General features: G+C 40.1%; 1 protein-coding gene across 1 annotated transcript in view; it reads right to left on the reverse strand.

The window, feature by feature from the left end:
* Positions 1 to 15,340, reverse strand: part of crybg1a (crystallin beta-gamma domain containing 1a) — an 84,892-nt gene extending 69,552 nt beyond the window's left edge. The window contains exon 1 of the mRNA XM_061968508.1: positions 14,964 to 15,340. Within this exon, the coding sequence (XP_061824492.1) occupies positions 14,964 to 15,268 (305 nt within the window). The 5' untranslated portion in view covers positions 15,269 to 15,340. The remainder of the gene's footprint in view (positions 1 to 14,963) is intronic.
* Between the last annotated feature and the right edge of the window lie 3,470 nt (positions 15,341 to 18,810).

Here is an 18,810-nt window from a genome sequence, read left to right on the forward strand (position 1 = left end):
TTTGGAATGTTGCCTATCATTCACAAGCCCTATGGGAGACAAAAACACATATGTTTTGTTTTTTTGTACAGTCTAAATTGTGAAATACAGCTAGTACGAGATGACTACCAATGTAGCAAATGGGATTCATCTATTCCACCATAAAGTTCTCTAAAAAACATTGAAATACTGCCAACAACACTTTATTTACATGCCGCTACATGCATATTAACTAAGTATTAGCGACATTGTTATTGTAAGGACTAATAGTAAGTTAGTAACGTAACTAATGCAGCCCTTGACATACTAAGCTGCTGCATCGCCTTTGAGTTGGTAAAAGTTTGTCCATCCATCCATCCATCTTCCGTCACTTATCCGAGTCTTGGTCACGGGGGCAGCAGTCTAAGCAGAGATGCCCAGACTTCCCTGTCCCCGGCCACCTCCTCTAGTTCCACAGGGGGGACACCGAGGCGTTCCCAGGCCAGCTGTGAGACAAAGTCTCTTCAACGTGTCCTAGGTCTTCCCCAAGGCCCCCGGCTGGACATGTCCGAAACAACTCACCAGGAAGGCATCCAGGAGGCATCCGTTGTAAATGCCCGAGCCATCTCAGCTGGCTCCTTTTGACATGAAGGTGCAGCAGCTTTACTCTGAGTCTCTCCCGGATGACCGAGCTCCTCACTCTATCCCTGAGGGTGATTCCAGACATCCTGCGGAGGAAACTCATTTCTGTCGCTTGTATTCGCGACCTTGTCCTTTCAGTCATTACCCAAAGCTTTTGACCATAGGTAAGGGTAGAAACATTGACTGGCCGGTACATCTGGCTTAGCTCCTTCTTCACCACAACAGACCGGTCCAGTGACTGCATTACTGCAGACGCTGCACCAATCCATCTGTCAATTCTTCCCTCACTTGTGAACAAGACCCCAAGATACTTGAACTCCTCCACTTGAGGCAGAACTTCATTCCGGACCCGAGGGGTGCAGTCCATTATTTTTCGGCTGAGAACCAAGGCCTCAGATTTGGAGGTGCTGATCCTCATCCCAGCAGTTTCACACTCGGCAGCAAACTGCCCCAGTGAACGCTGAAGATCCAAGCCTGATGAAGCCAACAGGACCACACCATCTGCAAAAAGCAGAGACACGATCCTATGGCCACCAAACTGGAAACCCTCTGCGCCCTGACTGCGCCTAGAAATTCTGTCCATAAAGATAATGAACAGGACCGGTGACAAAGGGCAGCCCAGGTGGAGTCCAACGTCTAGTGGGAACATGTCTGACTTACTACTGGCAATGCGAACCAGACTCCTGCTCCGCTTGTACACGGACCGAATGGCCCGTAGCAACGAACCCTGGACCCCATACTCCTGGAGCATCCACCACAGGACACCGTGAGGGACACGATCGAATGCCTTTTCCAAATCCTCAAAACACATATGGACTGGTTGAGCAAACTCCCATGCCCACACCAGTACCGTAGCAAGGGTATAAATCTGGTCCTGTGTTCCACGACCAGGACAAAAACCACATTGTTCCTCCTTAATCTGAGGCTCGACGAACGCCCAGACTCTCCTCTACAGCACCCTGGAATAGACTTTCCCGGGAGGCTGAGAAGTGTGATCCCTCTATAAAATGATTACACACTCCGGTCCCTCACCTGGTCTGCCAATCCAGAGGTACCGCCCCTGACCTCCACTATGTTGAAAAGACGTGTCAGCCACGACAGTCCCACAACATCCAGAGCCTTGAGGTATTCGGGGCGAATCTCGTCTTCTCCTGGGGCCTTGCCACCGGGTAGTTTTTTGATTACCTCAACAACCATGGCTCCAGTGATGGACATGTCCACGTTTGTGACCTCAGACTCTGCCTTCTCTACGTAGGGTATGTCTGTAGGATAAAGGAGATCCTCAAAGTATTCTTCGACCTCCCAACTATAGCCCTAGTAGAGGTCAGCAGGTTTCCGCCCCCACTATACACAGTGTGGACAGGGCACTGCTTCCCCGTCCTGAAGTGTCGGCTGGTTTGCCAGAATCTCTTGGATGCTGACCGAAAATCCTGCTCTATGATCTCCCCATATACAACGTAAACCGTTGGCCAACCAAAAAGTAACCACAGAACATAGTGTTCTGTGGTTACTTTTTTGTTGGCCAAGCGGACGTGACGATAGGCTGTCCTCACTCAGGTCCGCACGGACCTGGAGGGGACGTGCCTTAAGTCCGGCTGGAAATCGAGAGAAATTCGGGAGAATGGTTGTCCCGGGGAGAGGCACTGAAATTCGGGAGGGTTGGCAAGTATGAGATATTCTCACTTCTTTTCTTTTGTCGAGCACAAAGAAAATAACATTTTAGTTAAATGTAAGTTGTGTCTTGGATCAAAGATCCCGTCTACTGCCCAAAACAACAATTAAAATCTGCCTGGTTAGGTTTTGTGTATGTCACGTGTGCCTTTTAGGTGAAGCCAGGTTTACAGCTATGTTGTTATTATGCTGTTTGTTACATATGTATGTTATGTTGCCGCTATTTAAAATAGTTGTGTCAATTTGTTCTGGCCTGAAATAAATTGGCCCTTTGAAACATTGAAACATACAACAAACATTGAAACATACAACAAACTTTGTGTGTTGTACAATCCCTATTTCCATATGAGTTGGGAATTTGTGTTAGATGTAAATATAAACGGAATACAATGATTTGCAAATCATTTTCAACCCATATTCAGTTGAATATGCTACAAAGACAACATATTTGATGTTCAAACTGATAAAAACACATTTTTGTGCAAATAATCATTAACTTTAGAATTTGATGCCAGCAACACGTGACAAAGAAGTTGGGAAAGGTGGCAATAAATACTAATAAAGTTGAGGAATGCTCATCAAACACTTATTTGGAACATCCCACAGGTGTGCAGGCTAATTGGGAACAGGTGGGTGCCATGATTGGGTATAAAAACAGCTTCCCAAAATATGCTCAGTCTTTAACAAGAAAGGATGGGGCGAGGTACACCCCTTTGTCCACAACTGCGTGAGCAAATAGTCAAACAGTTTAAGAACAACAATTCTCAAAGTGCAATAGCAAGAAATTTGGGGATTTCAACATCTACGGTCCATAATATCATCAAAAGGTTCAGAGAATCTGGAGAAATCACTCCAGGTAAGCGGCATGGTCCGAAACCAACATTGAATGACCGTGACCTTCGATCCCTCAGACGGCACTGTATCAAAAACCGACATCAATCTCTAAAGGATATCACCACTTCAGAAAACTACTGTCACTAAATACAGTTCGTCGCTACATCTGTAAGTGCAAGTTAAAGCTCTACTATGCAAAGTGAAAGCCATTTATCAACAACATCCAGAAACGCCGCCGGCTTCTCTGGGCCCGAGATCATCTAAGATGGACTCATGCAAAGTGGAAAAGTGCTCTGTGGTCTGACGAGTCCCCATTTCAAATTGTTTTTGGAAATATTCGACATCGTGTCATCCGGACCAAAGGGGAAGCGAACCATCCAGACTGTTATCGACGCAAAGTTCAAAAGCCAGCATCTGTGATGGTATGGGGGTGCATTAGTGCCCAAGGCATGGGTAACTTACACATCTGTGAAGGCACCATTAATGCTGAAAGGTACATACAGGTTTTGGAACAACATATGCTGCCATCTAAGCGCCGTCTTTTTCATGGACGCCCCTGGTTATTTCAGCAAGACAATGCCAAGCCACATTCAGCACGTGTTACAACAGCGTGGCTTCGTAAAAAAAGAGTGCGGGTACTTTCCTGGCTCGCCTGCAGTCCAGACCTGTCTCCCATCGAAAATGTGTGGCGCATTATGAAGCGTAAAATACGACAGCGGAGACCCCGGACTGTTGAACGACTGAAGCTCTACATAAAACAAGAATAAGAAAGAATTCCACTTTCAAAGCTTCAACAATTAGTTTCCTCAGTTCCCAATCGTTTGAGTGTTGTTAAAAGAAAAGGTGATGTAACACAGTGGTGAACATGCCCTTTCCCAACTACTTTGGCATGTGTTGCAGCCATGAAATTCTAAGTTAATTATTATTTCCAAAAAAAAATAAAGTTTATGAATTTGAACATCAAATATCTTGTCTTTGTAGTGCATTCAATTGAATATGGGTTGAAAAGGATTTGCAAATCATTGTATTCCGTTTATATTTACATCTAACACAATTTCCCAACTCATATGGAAACGGGGTTTGTATTTAGACCACATTGCTTAGCAGAGTTCAGTGATGCAAATGCATGTCAAGTTGATCAACAGATTGTATTATTCTCCAGTGCAATAACAGTAAGTAAATAGAAAATAGTAAATAATAAAAATAAAAAGTAAATACAGTGTTTCCCACAGGACAGGCATCTATTTGTGGTGGTGTGGTCGGGGGGCGGGGGGTGGCGGCGGCAGCGGCGAAGACCAAGAAGAACGCGGAGTTGGAATATAATTACAACATTTTATGTACATATTTATATACAGATTTGAACAATTAGTGATTCACTGAAATATATTTATTAATTGTGGTTCTTACAAAAAATATATCTTATAAAATATAAAAGCTAAAATGTCTCTTAAAGCTCTGCCCCTTTAATTAGTGAATACTAAATAATTTAACTTTAGCCTACTACTACAACCATATTATTTACCAGCAACATGAAGTGAAACAGAGGCAGAGGTGTCCTGCCACAGTCAGTCAACCTCCTCCTCCTCCTCCTGCTGCTGCTGAACTGGTCGCACCTGTGGTCCGGACTGTAGGCCTACCTCCTCTCCAAGTCGAGCCCTTTTCGGCCGTTGAAAATATTTTTCTATACTCATCTGTGTGAAGGAGTGAACATCCAACATTAGAATTTATTACTAACGAGCAGAAGCGCTCTATGTACAGTGCCGTCTAACCTTAAGCGGCAGCAGCTCAACACATGCAGGGTTCAACGTTAAGGTTTTTTTCTACTTGCCTGACTTCTCAAATCTACTTGCCCCAATATTTTTACTTGTCCTGCCTAGGTTTTTTTCTGGCTGTGTAGTGCTCATGGCTTATATCTTACTAAAATTCTTCCCGTTGACTATTTACAACACTACACAGTATTTATTATTATTATTATTATCTATAATTACATTTAAATGGCATTGCATACATGTAAAATTAAATGCTATTTCACATTATTTGACCAGTAGCAGTTACACTCATCTGAACAGGTCAGCCACCTGTTTAAAGCCCGATCACAGTTGAAATCTTGAAATGAAGGGCCTTTAATGGCCAAAACATTAACCTGGACAACATTTTAACAGCTGGTTGGCTCAGATTTTATTATTTTCATTGCATTCACATGCTGCAGTGGACAATTTAGCTTCAGTCCATGTGTGTTTATTGACAACAGGGTTATAACCTGGACACGTTAGCTCGTCGGTATGAAAACACGTGACTGTTACTACGTGCGTCTGCCCGGCCCCCGAGTCAAACAGTGGCGGTGTTAATGAAGCAGCGTCAGGCTGCTCACCGTCAGTGAAACGCTCGGTGAAATCGCGGATTAACGTTAAATATACGACGAGCCGCGAGCGATGCAGCTATAACCTATCTACTAGTGATGGGTTGATGAGGCCTCATGAAGCGTTTCGACACATTGCAAAACTGTATTGATACTGTGTCGATACTGTGTCACTAAATACTGACATCTGCTGGACATTAAAAATCCCTACAGGCAACCTATGGACCGACTCAACTGACACTGATTTTATGACCTAGTACAGTGGTTCTCAAATGGGGGTACGCGTACCCCTGGGGGTACTTGAAGGTATGCCAAGGGGTACGTGAGATTTTTAAAAAATATTCTAAAATAGCAACAATTCAAAAATCCTTTATAAATATATTTATTGAATAATACTTCAACAAAATATGAATGTAAGTTCATAAACTCCGTGAAGCACAAGCTCAGGTTTGTCACTAAAATGTCTGTCAAAAAGAACTGTGAAAAGAAATGCAACAATGCAATATTCAGTGTTGACAGCTAGATTTTTTGTGGACATGTTCCATAAATATTGATGTTAAAGATTTTTTTTTTGTGAAGAAATGTTTAGAATTAAGTTCATGAATCCAGATGGAGCTCTAATACAATCCCCAAAGAGGGCACTTTAAGTTGATTATTACTTCTAGGTGTAGAAATCTTTATTTATAATTGAATCACTTGTTTATTTTTCAACAAGTTTTTAGCTATTTTTATATCTTTTTTTCCAAATAGTTCAAGAAAGACCACTACAAATGAGCAATATTTTGCACTGTTATACAATTTAATAAATCAGAAACTGATGACATAGTGCTGTATTTTACTTCATCTTTTTTTTTCAACCAAAAATGCTTTGCTCTGATTAGGGGGTACTTGAATTAAAAAAAATTCACAGGGGGTACATTGCTGAAAAAAGGTTGAGAACCACTGACCTAGTATATACAATAATATAAACCAAGTCATTGTATTTCATTTAGGATTATTTCATAACTTCATTTAAATAAAAATATTTTTTTTGTCTTTTTTAGATACAGTGAATAAATAATGTGAACATGTATCATAACATGGAAATCTAAGAGAACGTGTTGTGAATGAGGATGCTTGTGGACCTGGAAATTATTATTTTATTTTTTTTACACACATTTTTATTTTTAAAAAAAACAGTTTTTCCAACGTATTCAATTTTAGACGCTTTCTCTTCTTAATTATTTCTCCGGCTGTAGAAAACAGCCGCTCACAGGGCACAGAGGAGGCGTCAGTGCGACACAGTTCGCGTATCGGTCACGTGACCAAAACAGCTCATGATCGGTCACGTGACTTTCTAAAAGCCGTACGCGCACCGACACAGGGTTTCGCTCTATGAGCTCGACGCATGCGCCGATGCATCGGGTTTGCCGGACCCATCACTACTATCTACCTATAACACCTGTAAAAATGAAGCAATGCTACCACGCTAGCAAGCGTTAGCTAGCCGGCTATGAGCCACCAAGCTGCTAACTATCGCCAAAAGGCACCATTTAAGTTTTTTTCCCCATGGCATCCTGGATCAAGGCTTTCAGCAGCTTTTGGACGTTTGAGGTAGAAACGTAGGAAGCGCCATCATTATGAAAAGTAGCGGGCGAATATTTTGATCCCGTCCGTCCCTCTTCTTCTTCTTCTTCTGGCCCACCAGGTGAATTAAGTGCTATTGGCGGAGTTACAATGCATAGTAGGCTACCGCCACCTACTGCACCGGAGGTGTAACTACAAGCAAAATTCACAGACAGTCCCATTGCTTTTATGAGCTGTCGAGCGAGTCAAAAGCCGTAAAATCCATTTGTGGCGGACGTAATTCTTTCGTGGCGGGCCGCCACAAATAAATGAATGTGTGGGAAACACTGAAATAGTTAACTATAAAATTGTGCGTACTATTACTGAGTGTGTTGCTGGTGATGTACTATGGTTGCCTCTACACTTATTCCAGCATCTGAAACCAAAGCCTTGAGTCGAGTGTGGTAAATGCGACACTATGAGCTGAACAAGACTGCAACAACAAACAAACTACGGTTAAAATGCATTTTACTGTGGTGGAATCATTCACACCAGGCATGTATGATGATACCATGTATGATGAGAAAGAAGCACAATGCAAAATAAAATTGGCAAGCACACCGCCAAGCTAGGAGAATGAAAAAGACTGCCTTTATCTACTTATTGTACTAAAACTACTATAGTCTTCTCAATTATTTATTTATTTATTTACATACAATGTAAAATTCTACACTTTTATTTAGAAATGTGTTTTATTCAAGACAGACGTTTTAAGTTTGCACATTATTGATTTCACGGTTGGATATAATTTGCATGCAATGTGCAATGCTACACTTTTGTTAACATAGTATTTTATTCAAGACAGAAGTATTGCCTCCCAGAGGGAGCTCTTAATTTAGTCCTTTGAAAATGTTTCCATAAAAAGTACAAATTTATATCTAGTCTAAAAAAAATTAAGTTTTTTATTCAAATTAGAATGTGCAAATAGGAGTATGCAGTGTCATTTCAAACTACTAGTTTATTATCAAATAAAATAAAACTTGTTTTGAATTATCCCTGTCATTTGTATTCAATAGTTTCTTTAAAAAATATTAAAGAAAATCTGAAAAAAATTGTTACATTGTTGTTGTTTTTTGCTCACTGCAGCTGCTGAGAGTTGAAAATGTACTTACGGTTTTGTGCCTTAACCTGAAGTTAAACCGCCCATTGCATTTCTGCTCGACGGTATTCTTCATTAATCATTCCAACTAACGTTTTTAAGTTTTACAATATCGCTAAAATAATTCATACTAACTAATAAACCGTCCCGTGTGATGTCTGTAGGAGTGCTTTCATGAATATTTGTACATTATTATTATTATATTATTATAGAGGTTTATTTGAAATAGGGACAGATACAAAAACATAGACATCTGAAACAGTTATCCAATGTATGCAGCATAGTGTTTGTAGCCAAAGCTAATTTACAACACTTGTCCCCAACAACAATAACAACACAGATCCAACATCATTAAAATAGGAAAATAAAAAATAGAATGAGTCGATAATAATGATAATAGTAATAATATAGACAAAGTGCAAACTAGATACAAGCCAATAATAATAATAACACAGACAAAGTGCAGACTAGATAAAAACCAATTAGTAAAAATTAGTAAAAACTAAACATGGGAACACGATTGTTGCTCATCTAGCCATAATTTTGTTTGTTTTTTGAAAGTGACAAATGCAGGTATACTTTTCTAAGTGTCCGGTAAAGAGTTCCATAGTTGTGGTCCTTTTATTGAAAAGGCAGTCTGGGCAAAAGATGTCCTACGAAATGGAACACAACAGTTGCTTTTTGACATTGCTCGGGTGGTAGATCTCGTACCACTTTGCAGTCTTGTAATTGCCTTGCAGAGCAATTGGGGAGCAGAGTTATCCAAGCATTTAAAAAACAGTTTGACTGTGTGTAACAAAATAAAATTGGCAAAACTTAAAAAATTGTATTTGGTTAAAATTTGGCAATGATGATATCGTATACTCTTCTTGTCTAGAACTTTCAAGGTGCGGTTATAAAGACACTCAATGGTCTTGATCAGGGGTCTCAAACATGCGGCCCGCGAGACGTTATTTTGCGGCCCCCACCTTAATATGAAAGTTTAATGTTAGTGCGGCCCGCGAGTTTTAAATGAATGACAGCGTTGTGTGCGGAGCTGAAGGAATCTACCAATCACGGTGTGGTATAATTATAATGATAAATGGGTTATACTTGTATAGCGCTTTTCTACCTTCGAGGTACTCAAAGTGCTTTGACAGTATTTCCACATTTTACCCATTCACACACACATCCACACACTGATGGCGGGAGCTACATGCAAGGCACTAACCAGCAGCCATCAGGAGTAAGGGAAGAAGTGTCTTGCCCAAGGACACAACGGACGTGACTAGGATGGTAGAAGGTGGGGATTGAACCCCAGTAACCAGCAACCCTCCGATTGCTGGCACGGCCACTCTACCAACTTCGCCACGCCGTCCCCAAAAGGCTCTCTACAATATCGAGGGTGTTCCATGATGGCACTGCCTTTAGTGTCCTCTAGAGAATGTCATCGCATCTTCTTTTTCTCCATACTAACAGCGTGCCGGCCCAGACACATGTTGTGTGTCGCTTCAACAGACACACGCATGTTATTGCAAGACATACTTGAGGATCAGCCATACATGTCACACTGAGTGTGGTCACATTTTATTTTATTTATTTTTTAACACTGTTACAAATATGCGCCACACTGTGAACCCACACCAGACAAGAATGACAAACACATTTGAGGAGAACATCCGCACCTAAACACAACATAAACACAACAGAACAAATACCCAGAATCCTTTGTAGCCCTAACTCTTCTGGGCTACAACCCCCCCCCCCCCCCCCCCCCCCCCGCTACCCCCAACCCCGCCTCCTTGCAACCCCGCCCACCTCAACCCCCCTACACACACGTCAACCCCCACACACACACACCTCAACACCCCCATCTCCCGAATTCAGAGGTCTCAAGGTTGGCAAGTATGCATTGACGTCACTTGCGTGATGCGAGCAGAGAAACATTTTGCCACTTTTCCACGACACCTGCACACGCTCTTCCTCCCTGCCTCCCTCGCTCACCCGCCTGCTCGCTCCCGCCCCCATTGTAAACAGTCCGGGCGGGGAAGACGAGCGGTCCGGTAGCTTCCAAAGCACTCCGCCGAAAGACCGAGCGACAAAACAAAACTGTGGTGCACTGGACCCCAGCGCTGATATTTCGACAGAGAGTCGCTGGGCGAATCAGACGTGTAACACGTTAGTGGTGATGTTAGCCCGTTCGGGGCTAATTGTGCTACCGTAACTGTAAACTCCACGGCGAGAAGTGCAAAACTTCATGATGTACAAACCGAACAAAAAAAACAAAATAAGTAATATACACCTCACGGGATGATACAAAACAAATACAAAACCAGGCAAAAAATAACTAAATTAATAAATATAAAGCAAAATGTAAACACTTATGGCTGTCCATATGATCTTATTGTTCTGTCTTTATATATTTTTTTCAATTGGAATATATTTTTACAATCTTTTGTCTCATTGTAAAGAGAATTCCATAGTTTAACCCCCACCACTGATATGCACATTTGTTTTAAAGTTGTCCTTGAATACTGATGTTTGAAATGACCTTTTTGTTCTACGCTCTTCATTCTCAGAAGTGATGACAAACATTTTTTGTAAATTTGCTGGTAATATTTTACTTTTAGCCTTAAACATGACACATAATGTCTGTAACTTTACTAGCTCCTGTAATTTCAATAAACACGAATTAATAAATAATATGTTAGTGTGTTCTAAGTAATCTACTTTGTGAATAATCCTTATAGCTCTTTTCTGTAGTTGATACAGAGAAAGTTGCGGTGCACAATGAATACAATTTGAAATGTCATTATACAACTAGACATGCTGAGAAGTATGCAAAATACGAGGTAGATGAGAGAGTGAACCAGGTTGCAAATTTTAAAACCAGTCTACTGAGGCAATAAGATTTCGTCAAGAAAGCAAGCGAAAAGAATGATGCAGCAGTCAAAGCTAGCTACATGGTGAGTGAGATGGTTGCTAGGGCGGGAAAGCCATTCAAAGAAGGTGAATTCATTAAAAAGGTCATGTTAGATTTTTTTTAAGAAATCTTTTCTTGCGGCCCAGCCTCACCCAGTTTCTGCATCTAGTGGCCCGCAGGTAAATTGAGTTTGAGACCCCTGGTCTTGATTGATGACTGGTGAGCCTGGGACCAAGTAGTTAAGCCATAAGATATGTGTGAAAGAATCATTGCATTCATAAAAGTAAAAGCACAGCTAAGAGTTAAGCAGTGTCTTATAATCTTAAAACAGCTTAGGTTTGCCTTCAGGGTTTTACACATTTTCTTAATGTGACTTTTAAAATTCAGCTGATAGTCTATGATTATAGTCCATAATCATTTGACTTCAAGTACCTGAAGTCAAATGATTATTTGACTTCAAGTACCTGAAGTCAAATGATTATTTGACTTCAGGTACTTGTTCAATGAGCTTCTCATTAATTTTTATATTCAGGTTTGTTTGAGGTGACTTTTTTTATGGAGAAGCAGACAGAGTTAGTCTTTTTAGTGTTTAGGGTTAAACATGCTATCGTAATGTAATCAAGCTAGAGTCATTAGCATTAGCAAATATGCTAACACGTTTACAAGTGTCTGTGTTAGTATTATCAATTTACAGCGGCATCCTTTTTGTATTGTTTTAGTTTTGTAAATTCACCAAAACTTCACTGTGGAGTTATTGAGTCTGTTTAGCTGATTAGAGAGCTAGCTTCCGCAGCTAGTAGGTCCATGATGATGACTTCTGTTTTGTTTGAGCATCCCTTTTACTGATGTTTTACCAGCACCGTTTGAAAACAATCTTTCGTACCGGTATATACAGGTAAAAGCCAGTAAATTAGAATATTTTGAAAAACTTGATTTATTTCAGTAATTGCATTCAAAAGGTGTAACTTGTACATTATATTTATTCATTGCACACAGACTGATGCATTCAAATGTTTATTTCGTTTAATTTTGATGATTTGAAGTGGCAACAAATGAAAATCCAAAATTCCGTGTGTCACAAAACTAGAATATTACTTAAGGCTAATACAAAAAAGGGATTTTTAGAAATGTTGGCCAACTGAAAAGTATGAAAATGAAAAATATGAGCATGAACAATACTCAATACTTGGTTGGAGCTCCTTTTGCCTCAATTACTGCGTTAATGCGGCGTGGCATGGAGTCGATGACTTTCTGGCACTGCTCAGGTGTTATGAGAGCCCAGGTTGCTCTGATAGTGGCCTTCAACTCTTCTGCGTTTTTGGGTCTGGCATTCTGCATCTTCCTTTTCACAATACCCCACAGATTTTCTATGGGGCTAAGGTCAGGGGAGTTGGCGGGCCAATTTAGAACAGAAATACCATGGTCCGTAAACCAGGCACGGGTAGATTTTGCGCTGTGTGCAGGCGCCAAGTCCTGTTGGAACTTGAAGTCTCCATCTCCATAGAGCAGGTCAGCAGCAGGAAGCATGAAGTGCTCTAAAACTTGCTGGTAGACGGCTGCGTTGACCCTGGATCTCAGGAAACAGAGTGGACCGACACCAGCAGATGACATGGCACCCCAAACCATCACTGATGGTGGAAACTTTACACTAGACTTCAGGCAACGTGGATCCTGTGCCTTTCCTGTCTTCCTCCAGACTCTGGGACCTCGATTTCCAAAGGAAATGCAAAATTTGCATGGTTGGGTGATGGTTTGGGGTGCCATGTCATCTGCTGGTGTCGGTCCACTCTGTTTCCTGAGATCCAGGGTCAACGCAGCCGTCTACCAAAAAGTTTTAGAGCACTTCATGCTTCCTGCTGCTGACCTGCTCTATGGAGATGGAGATTTCAAGTTCCAACAGGACTTGGCGCCTGCACACAGCGCAAAATCTACCCGTGCCTGGTTTACGGACCATGGTATTTCTGTTCTAAATTGGCCCGCCAACTCCCCTGACCTTAGCCCCATAGAAAATCTGTGGGGTATTGTGAAAAGGAAGATGCAGAATGCCAGACCCAAAAACGCAGAAGAGTTGAAGGCCACTATCAGAGCAACCTGGGCTCTCATAACACCTGAGCAGTGCCAGAAACTCATCGACTCCATGCCACGCCGCATTAATGCAGTAATTGAGGCAAAAGGAGCTCCAACCAAGTATTGAGTATTGTTCATGCTCATATTTTTCATTTTCATACTTTTCAGTTGGCCAACATTTCTAAAAATCCCTTTTTTGTATTAGCCTTAAGTAATATTCTAATTTTGTGACACACGGAATTTTGGATTTTCATTTGTTGCCACTTCAAATCATCAAAATTAAATGAAATAAACATTTGAATGCATCAGTCTGTGTGCAATGAATAAATATAATGTACAAGTTACACCTTTTGAATGCAATTACTGAAATAAATCAAGTTTTTCAAAATATTCTAATTTACTGGCTTTTACCTGTATCTGCAGCTTATAGTCCAGTTGAGCTAATATACGTAAAAATATTGTTTTCTTCTCAAAATGTTGTTCTTTTAATTTGTGAAACAAATAAACAGTCTCCACTTCATTACAATTGTTGCTATGTTTTTATTGAATAGTATCTGCTTCTGGGTTGTCCTCTCCGACTGCACGCCCGTCCTCGAGAGATCTGGTTTTCAATCGTACAATCTAGGTGTGTTAGTCCAATTTTTCAAAAACCGAACAGTATTGACAACATTAAGGTTTCCATGGGTTGTAGGAGGCTTATTTAGAGCCGAACCATTTGAGAAATTGTACTAATTTAGTGCATGGACACGTACTGACTCAATAGGTTTACCTGATAAGTCAACTAATCGTCAATCAATCAAAATAGTTTTTGAGTTTTGAGTTTGAGTTTATTTGGAACATGCATGCATACAACATGATACATCACAATTTCCAGTCTCTCTATTCAACATGTTCAAAAAAAAGTAGGAAGAAGCAGAGCTTAGTTATACCTACCAGTTTTCCTTTACATAGCAGTTGCTAAAACTTTTGTTCACTTCCTGTTCTCAATTTATTCGCAATATACTCCATAAGTAATAACAATAAAAATAAATAAATAATAATTGAGATGTAAATTATATTTCATATGGTGAGATGAGTAAGATTATCTTGAAAATGAATGGATAGATGAAATAAATTCAGAATGTTTAACATGGTTCTTCTTCTTTGTACTTTGTAAACACTTTCGGTTGGAAGAGTTTCTTGAAGTGGATCATATTAGTACATTGTTTGACTTCTTTGCTTAATCCATTCCATAATTAAATTCCACATACTGATATACTGGGGATAGGTTGATTGGCAACATTAAATTGGCCCTAGTGTGTGAATGGGAGTGTGAATGTTGTCTGTCTATCTGTGTTGGCCCTGCGATGAGCTGGCGACTTTTCCAGGGTGTACCCCGACTTCCGCCCGATTGTAGCTGAGATAGGCTCCAGCACCCTCCGCGACCCCGAAGGGAATAAGCGGTAGTAAATGGATGGATGGATGGATTGATATACTGAAGGTCTTAAGTGCTGTATGTGCGTAAAAATGTTTTAAATTCAATTTTTATTTAAGATTATATTTCTCCTCCTTTGTTGAGAAGAATTGTTGTATATTCTTGTATAGTTGACTCCAATGTGATTTAAAAAAAAAAGGATGTATTGAAATGAGAGGATGAATATCAAATAAAAATTGTAAAACAGTAATGGTGAGGAGGCATGAGCGTACATCAATTGACCCAAATAGACTGATGTTTTGCATTAGTCATGCAGTATTTTTTTTTTTGCAAAACTAGGTATAAAGGTGAGACCTCATTTGAAGACGTCATATAGATACACTCCATGAGGAAGATGAAGTTAGTTACTCACATGTTACTGCTGAAGCTATCCAGTTCATCCGAGAATAACAACTCCTCTCCTCCTGTGTCGTCTTTCTTCTTGGATTTTTTGCGTTTTAACCTGAACGGCAACATTCGCTTTTTCTTTTTTTCCTTTGGCGAATTAAGCAAAGTGTCACCCGGCAATGTGACGCTGTCTCCGTGGCCCACAGGTGAAGTCCCGGTGGCGTCTGCTCCATCTTTGACCGAATCGGACTGTTTCGGTCCCTTGGCCTCTTTGTCCGGTGACTTTGTCTTAAAAGGATTCTTAACTTTCAAAGTGACAGACCTACTCATGTTTAACTGAAGCGAGTAGCCTTACTTAGTTGGTTGGTTGGTTGGTTGGTTGGAAATGGGAACTACTGGGCGAACCTGCGCGGCGGGTTACAGTAAACCTGCCCAGACTCTCCCGCACGCCGACAGGTGATCGTGAAGTGAGCTGATGTGAGGAGCAGTTCCGGCTACAACCTTCAAGATAAAACCCAATTGCACTTTGGCATTCGATTTTAAGTTGTGGGTCCAATCAACAATCGTGAGTAAAATCGTGCATTTGATCTTTTACATAATTGATTTTGTATACGTCTAATGTAATGTTTGCATTCTTTAAGTGAGTTTCAGGGTGTGCTTTTATTCTGAAGGCAGTCATCTTCCAGTTTGGCACAGCTTCAAGGTTAATAAACCTCTCAACAACTCACCAACAACACATCATTTTTAACCCTCGTAATCCCAGTAATTATTCTAAGCACACAGTTTGATTGTAAGGCTTTCATTTTAAATGGAAACATTGTTGACTGGTTTGTTTTGCTTTGTTCTCTCTCCGTGAAAAACAACAACATTCATGACATGTTTCTCTATAAGTGTGACATTATGAAAACAAGACAGGAGAGACAGTACATGTATTCCAAAAATGGATCATTTTGAGTCATGTCAAGTGCAACACTCCCTTTACCAGTCCACTGTTATAATAATGGCTCTATCTGCTGGTCATATGAGGGAAGCGCTTCAACATGCATGGAGCTATAATATTTGTGACTTAATTTTCAGTTCAGTTTCAGTTTTTTTCGAACATGCATCCGATACAATGTAATGTATCACACATTTCCAGTTGTTTCATTACAGCACGTCCGAAAAGGAGTAGGAAGAAACAGAGCTTATTTAATCCTACCCCTTTTCATACAATAGCAATTTTATCCAATGTCCTTGTTCTATGTAACAAAACAGTGACCAAATAAATAATAAATAAATAATATACCATAGTAAGCAAATAAATATTAAATACATAAATAATATTTTTCTCAAAAAAAAAAAAAAAACGGGTTCAAAGATGTTCATAATTCTTTTTCTGTGTACTTTGTGAACACTTGTAGTTTGAACAGTCTCTTAAACTGAATCATATTGGTGCTTTGTTTGATTTATTTGGTTAATCCATTCCATAATTTAATTCCACATACAGATATGCTAAAGGTTTTATGTGTTGTACGAGCATACACATGTTTTAAATTAGATTTTCCTCTAAGGTTATATTTCTCCTCTTTTGTTGAGAAGAATTGTCGTACAAAAATTGAGCTGTTTGGCCACAATACCCAGCAATATGTTTGGAGCAGAAAAGGTGAGGCCTTTAATCCCAGGAACACCAAGCCCACCGTCAAGCATGGTGGTGGTAGTATTATGCTCTGGGACTGTTTTGCTGCTATTGGAACTGGTGCTTTAAATGGGTCAATGAAAAAGGAGGATTACATCCAAATTCTTCAGGACAACCTAAAATCATCAGCCCGGAGGTTGGGTCTTGGGTGTTCCAACAGGATAATGACCCAAAACACACGTAAAAAGTGGTAAAGGAATGGCTAAATAAGGCTATAATTAAGGTTTTAGAATGGCCTTCCCAAAGTCCTGACTGCTGAAGAAACAAGTCCATGTCAGAAAACCAACAAATTTAGCTGAACTGTACCAATTTTTTCAAGAGGAGTGGTCAAAAATTCAACCAGAAGCTTGCTAGAAGCTTGTGGATGGCTACCAAAAGTGCCTTATTGCAGTGAAACTTGCCAAGGGACATGTAACCAAATATTAACATTGCTGGATGTATACTTTTGACCGAGCAGATTTGGTCACATTTTCAGTAGACCCATAATAAATTCATAAAAGAACCAAACTTCATGAATGTTTTTTGTGACCAACAAGTATGTGCTCCAATCACTCTATTACAAAAAAAAATAAGAGTTGTAGAAAGTATTGGAAACTCAAGACAACCATGACATTATGTTCTTTACAAGTGTATGTAAACTTTTGATCGCAACTGTATTTGCAAGGCCATTTTCAAATAGGATATTTAAAGATTAACTAGAACTTGTGAGACAAGGTCGGCCGACCCCAGGAGCTAGCTAAGCTCTGCCACTTTCACTCGATTCAACCAACTACCAGCCGTACCACTGGTTTATACGGCGTTGAATGGGTGCAACAAATTGCGAGATCATATATTTTATTTCTTATTTCTTCACTTTTTCCACATTTGATATGATTTTAACAATTATTTCAACTTTGACAGTACCATGTAAGATATGTTTTAATTGCCGATGCTGTGACGATCTGTCACATTCACGTCTGGTTGTGTTTCCTTGGTTTGTGTTTATTTCCTTTGTTGCACTCTTATGTTTGGTTCCTTTCCTGCTTCACCTGCCGCTGATTGACAGCCTGGCCACACCTGTTGTCAATCAGCTGGCTGCCATTTATGCCTGCCTCGCCCTCCAGTCAGGGCTCGATGATTGTTTCCTGTTTCGATGTTTGCTGCATGTGCACTTACCAGTTGTACTATTTCCTGGTTGAAATTAAAGTCATGTTTACCTGCGTTTACGCCTGCTATCTCTGCATCTTGGGGTTTGAGACCGACAGCCCCTGACAGAATAATCGAGCCAAATACGAACCCCACAGAGATTTGGTGGAGCGAAAAGCTTGGAGATTCCTCAAAATTACGATAGTCGAGGTCTCGTATTTGAACACATATTTTTATCACTACTGTCACCATACATACATACGTACATATGGGGTTTTAGATGTTTTAAATGAATAAGTAAAGGTATACTTGCATTTTGAAATCGCTCATTCCGCTCTGCATAGCGCCGCCATGTTGAAAATATGTTTTCAGAGTGATCTAATTGGACACTAAGCAGCCAATCAGAGTTTGTCCAGTTCTCTGGTTGGTTCCCTTTTTGAAAAAAACATAATGGTGTGTCAAAACTTGCGCAAACGCATAGCAGAAATCTGAGCAAGTGTAGAAAAAAATAGGAATACGCAGAGGGCAGAGAGAGAGAGAGAGAGAGAGGGCGCGAGAGAGCGCATCGGTCTGACTGTGCAGAAAGCAGTAATTAGTGTTAATATGGATATTGGACAACATGCAAACACTTTTATTGTGCACAAAATACATTTTTATTCACTTAAACATTTTTCGCTTAAGTTTAATTTATTTTCAAAATATGTCTGTGCTTGCAAAATGTACTTTTCTGTCCTCAAAATCTGCCTTTGCGACCTCAAAATTATGACACAAATGTAACTCCATAAATATGTTGCTATTTGAATGTAATCTGTAGTATCCATACGTTTTACACAGAGGGCCACATTCTAAAAAAAAATAAAGGATGCACAGTTGTAGTTGAAACACTTTGTAAAAAGGCTAAAAAAACCAACATTTTATACAGCATGCTCAAAGAGCTTTGTGGTATTATTTGTTATTGACACATGCTAACATTAGCATGCTAAGTTTTTTTTCCAAGCTAATTTTACAAGCGTACACCTCACAGTCATAAGACGTTGTACTTGACACAAGCAAACTGTTAACATGCTAACAT

The sequence above is a fragment of the Nerophis lumbriciformis genome, linkage group LG08 (assembly GCF_033978685.3).
Source record: "Nerophis lumbriciformis linkage group LG08, RoL_Nlum_v2.1, whole genome shotgun sequence".
Classification (NCBI taxonomy): Eukaryota; Metazoa; Chordata; class Actinopteri; order Syngnathiformes; family Syngnathidae; genus Nerophis; species Nerophis lumbriciformis.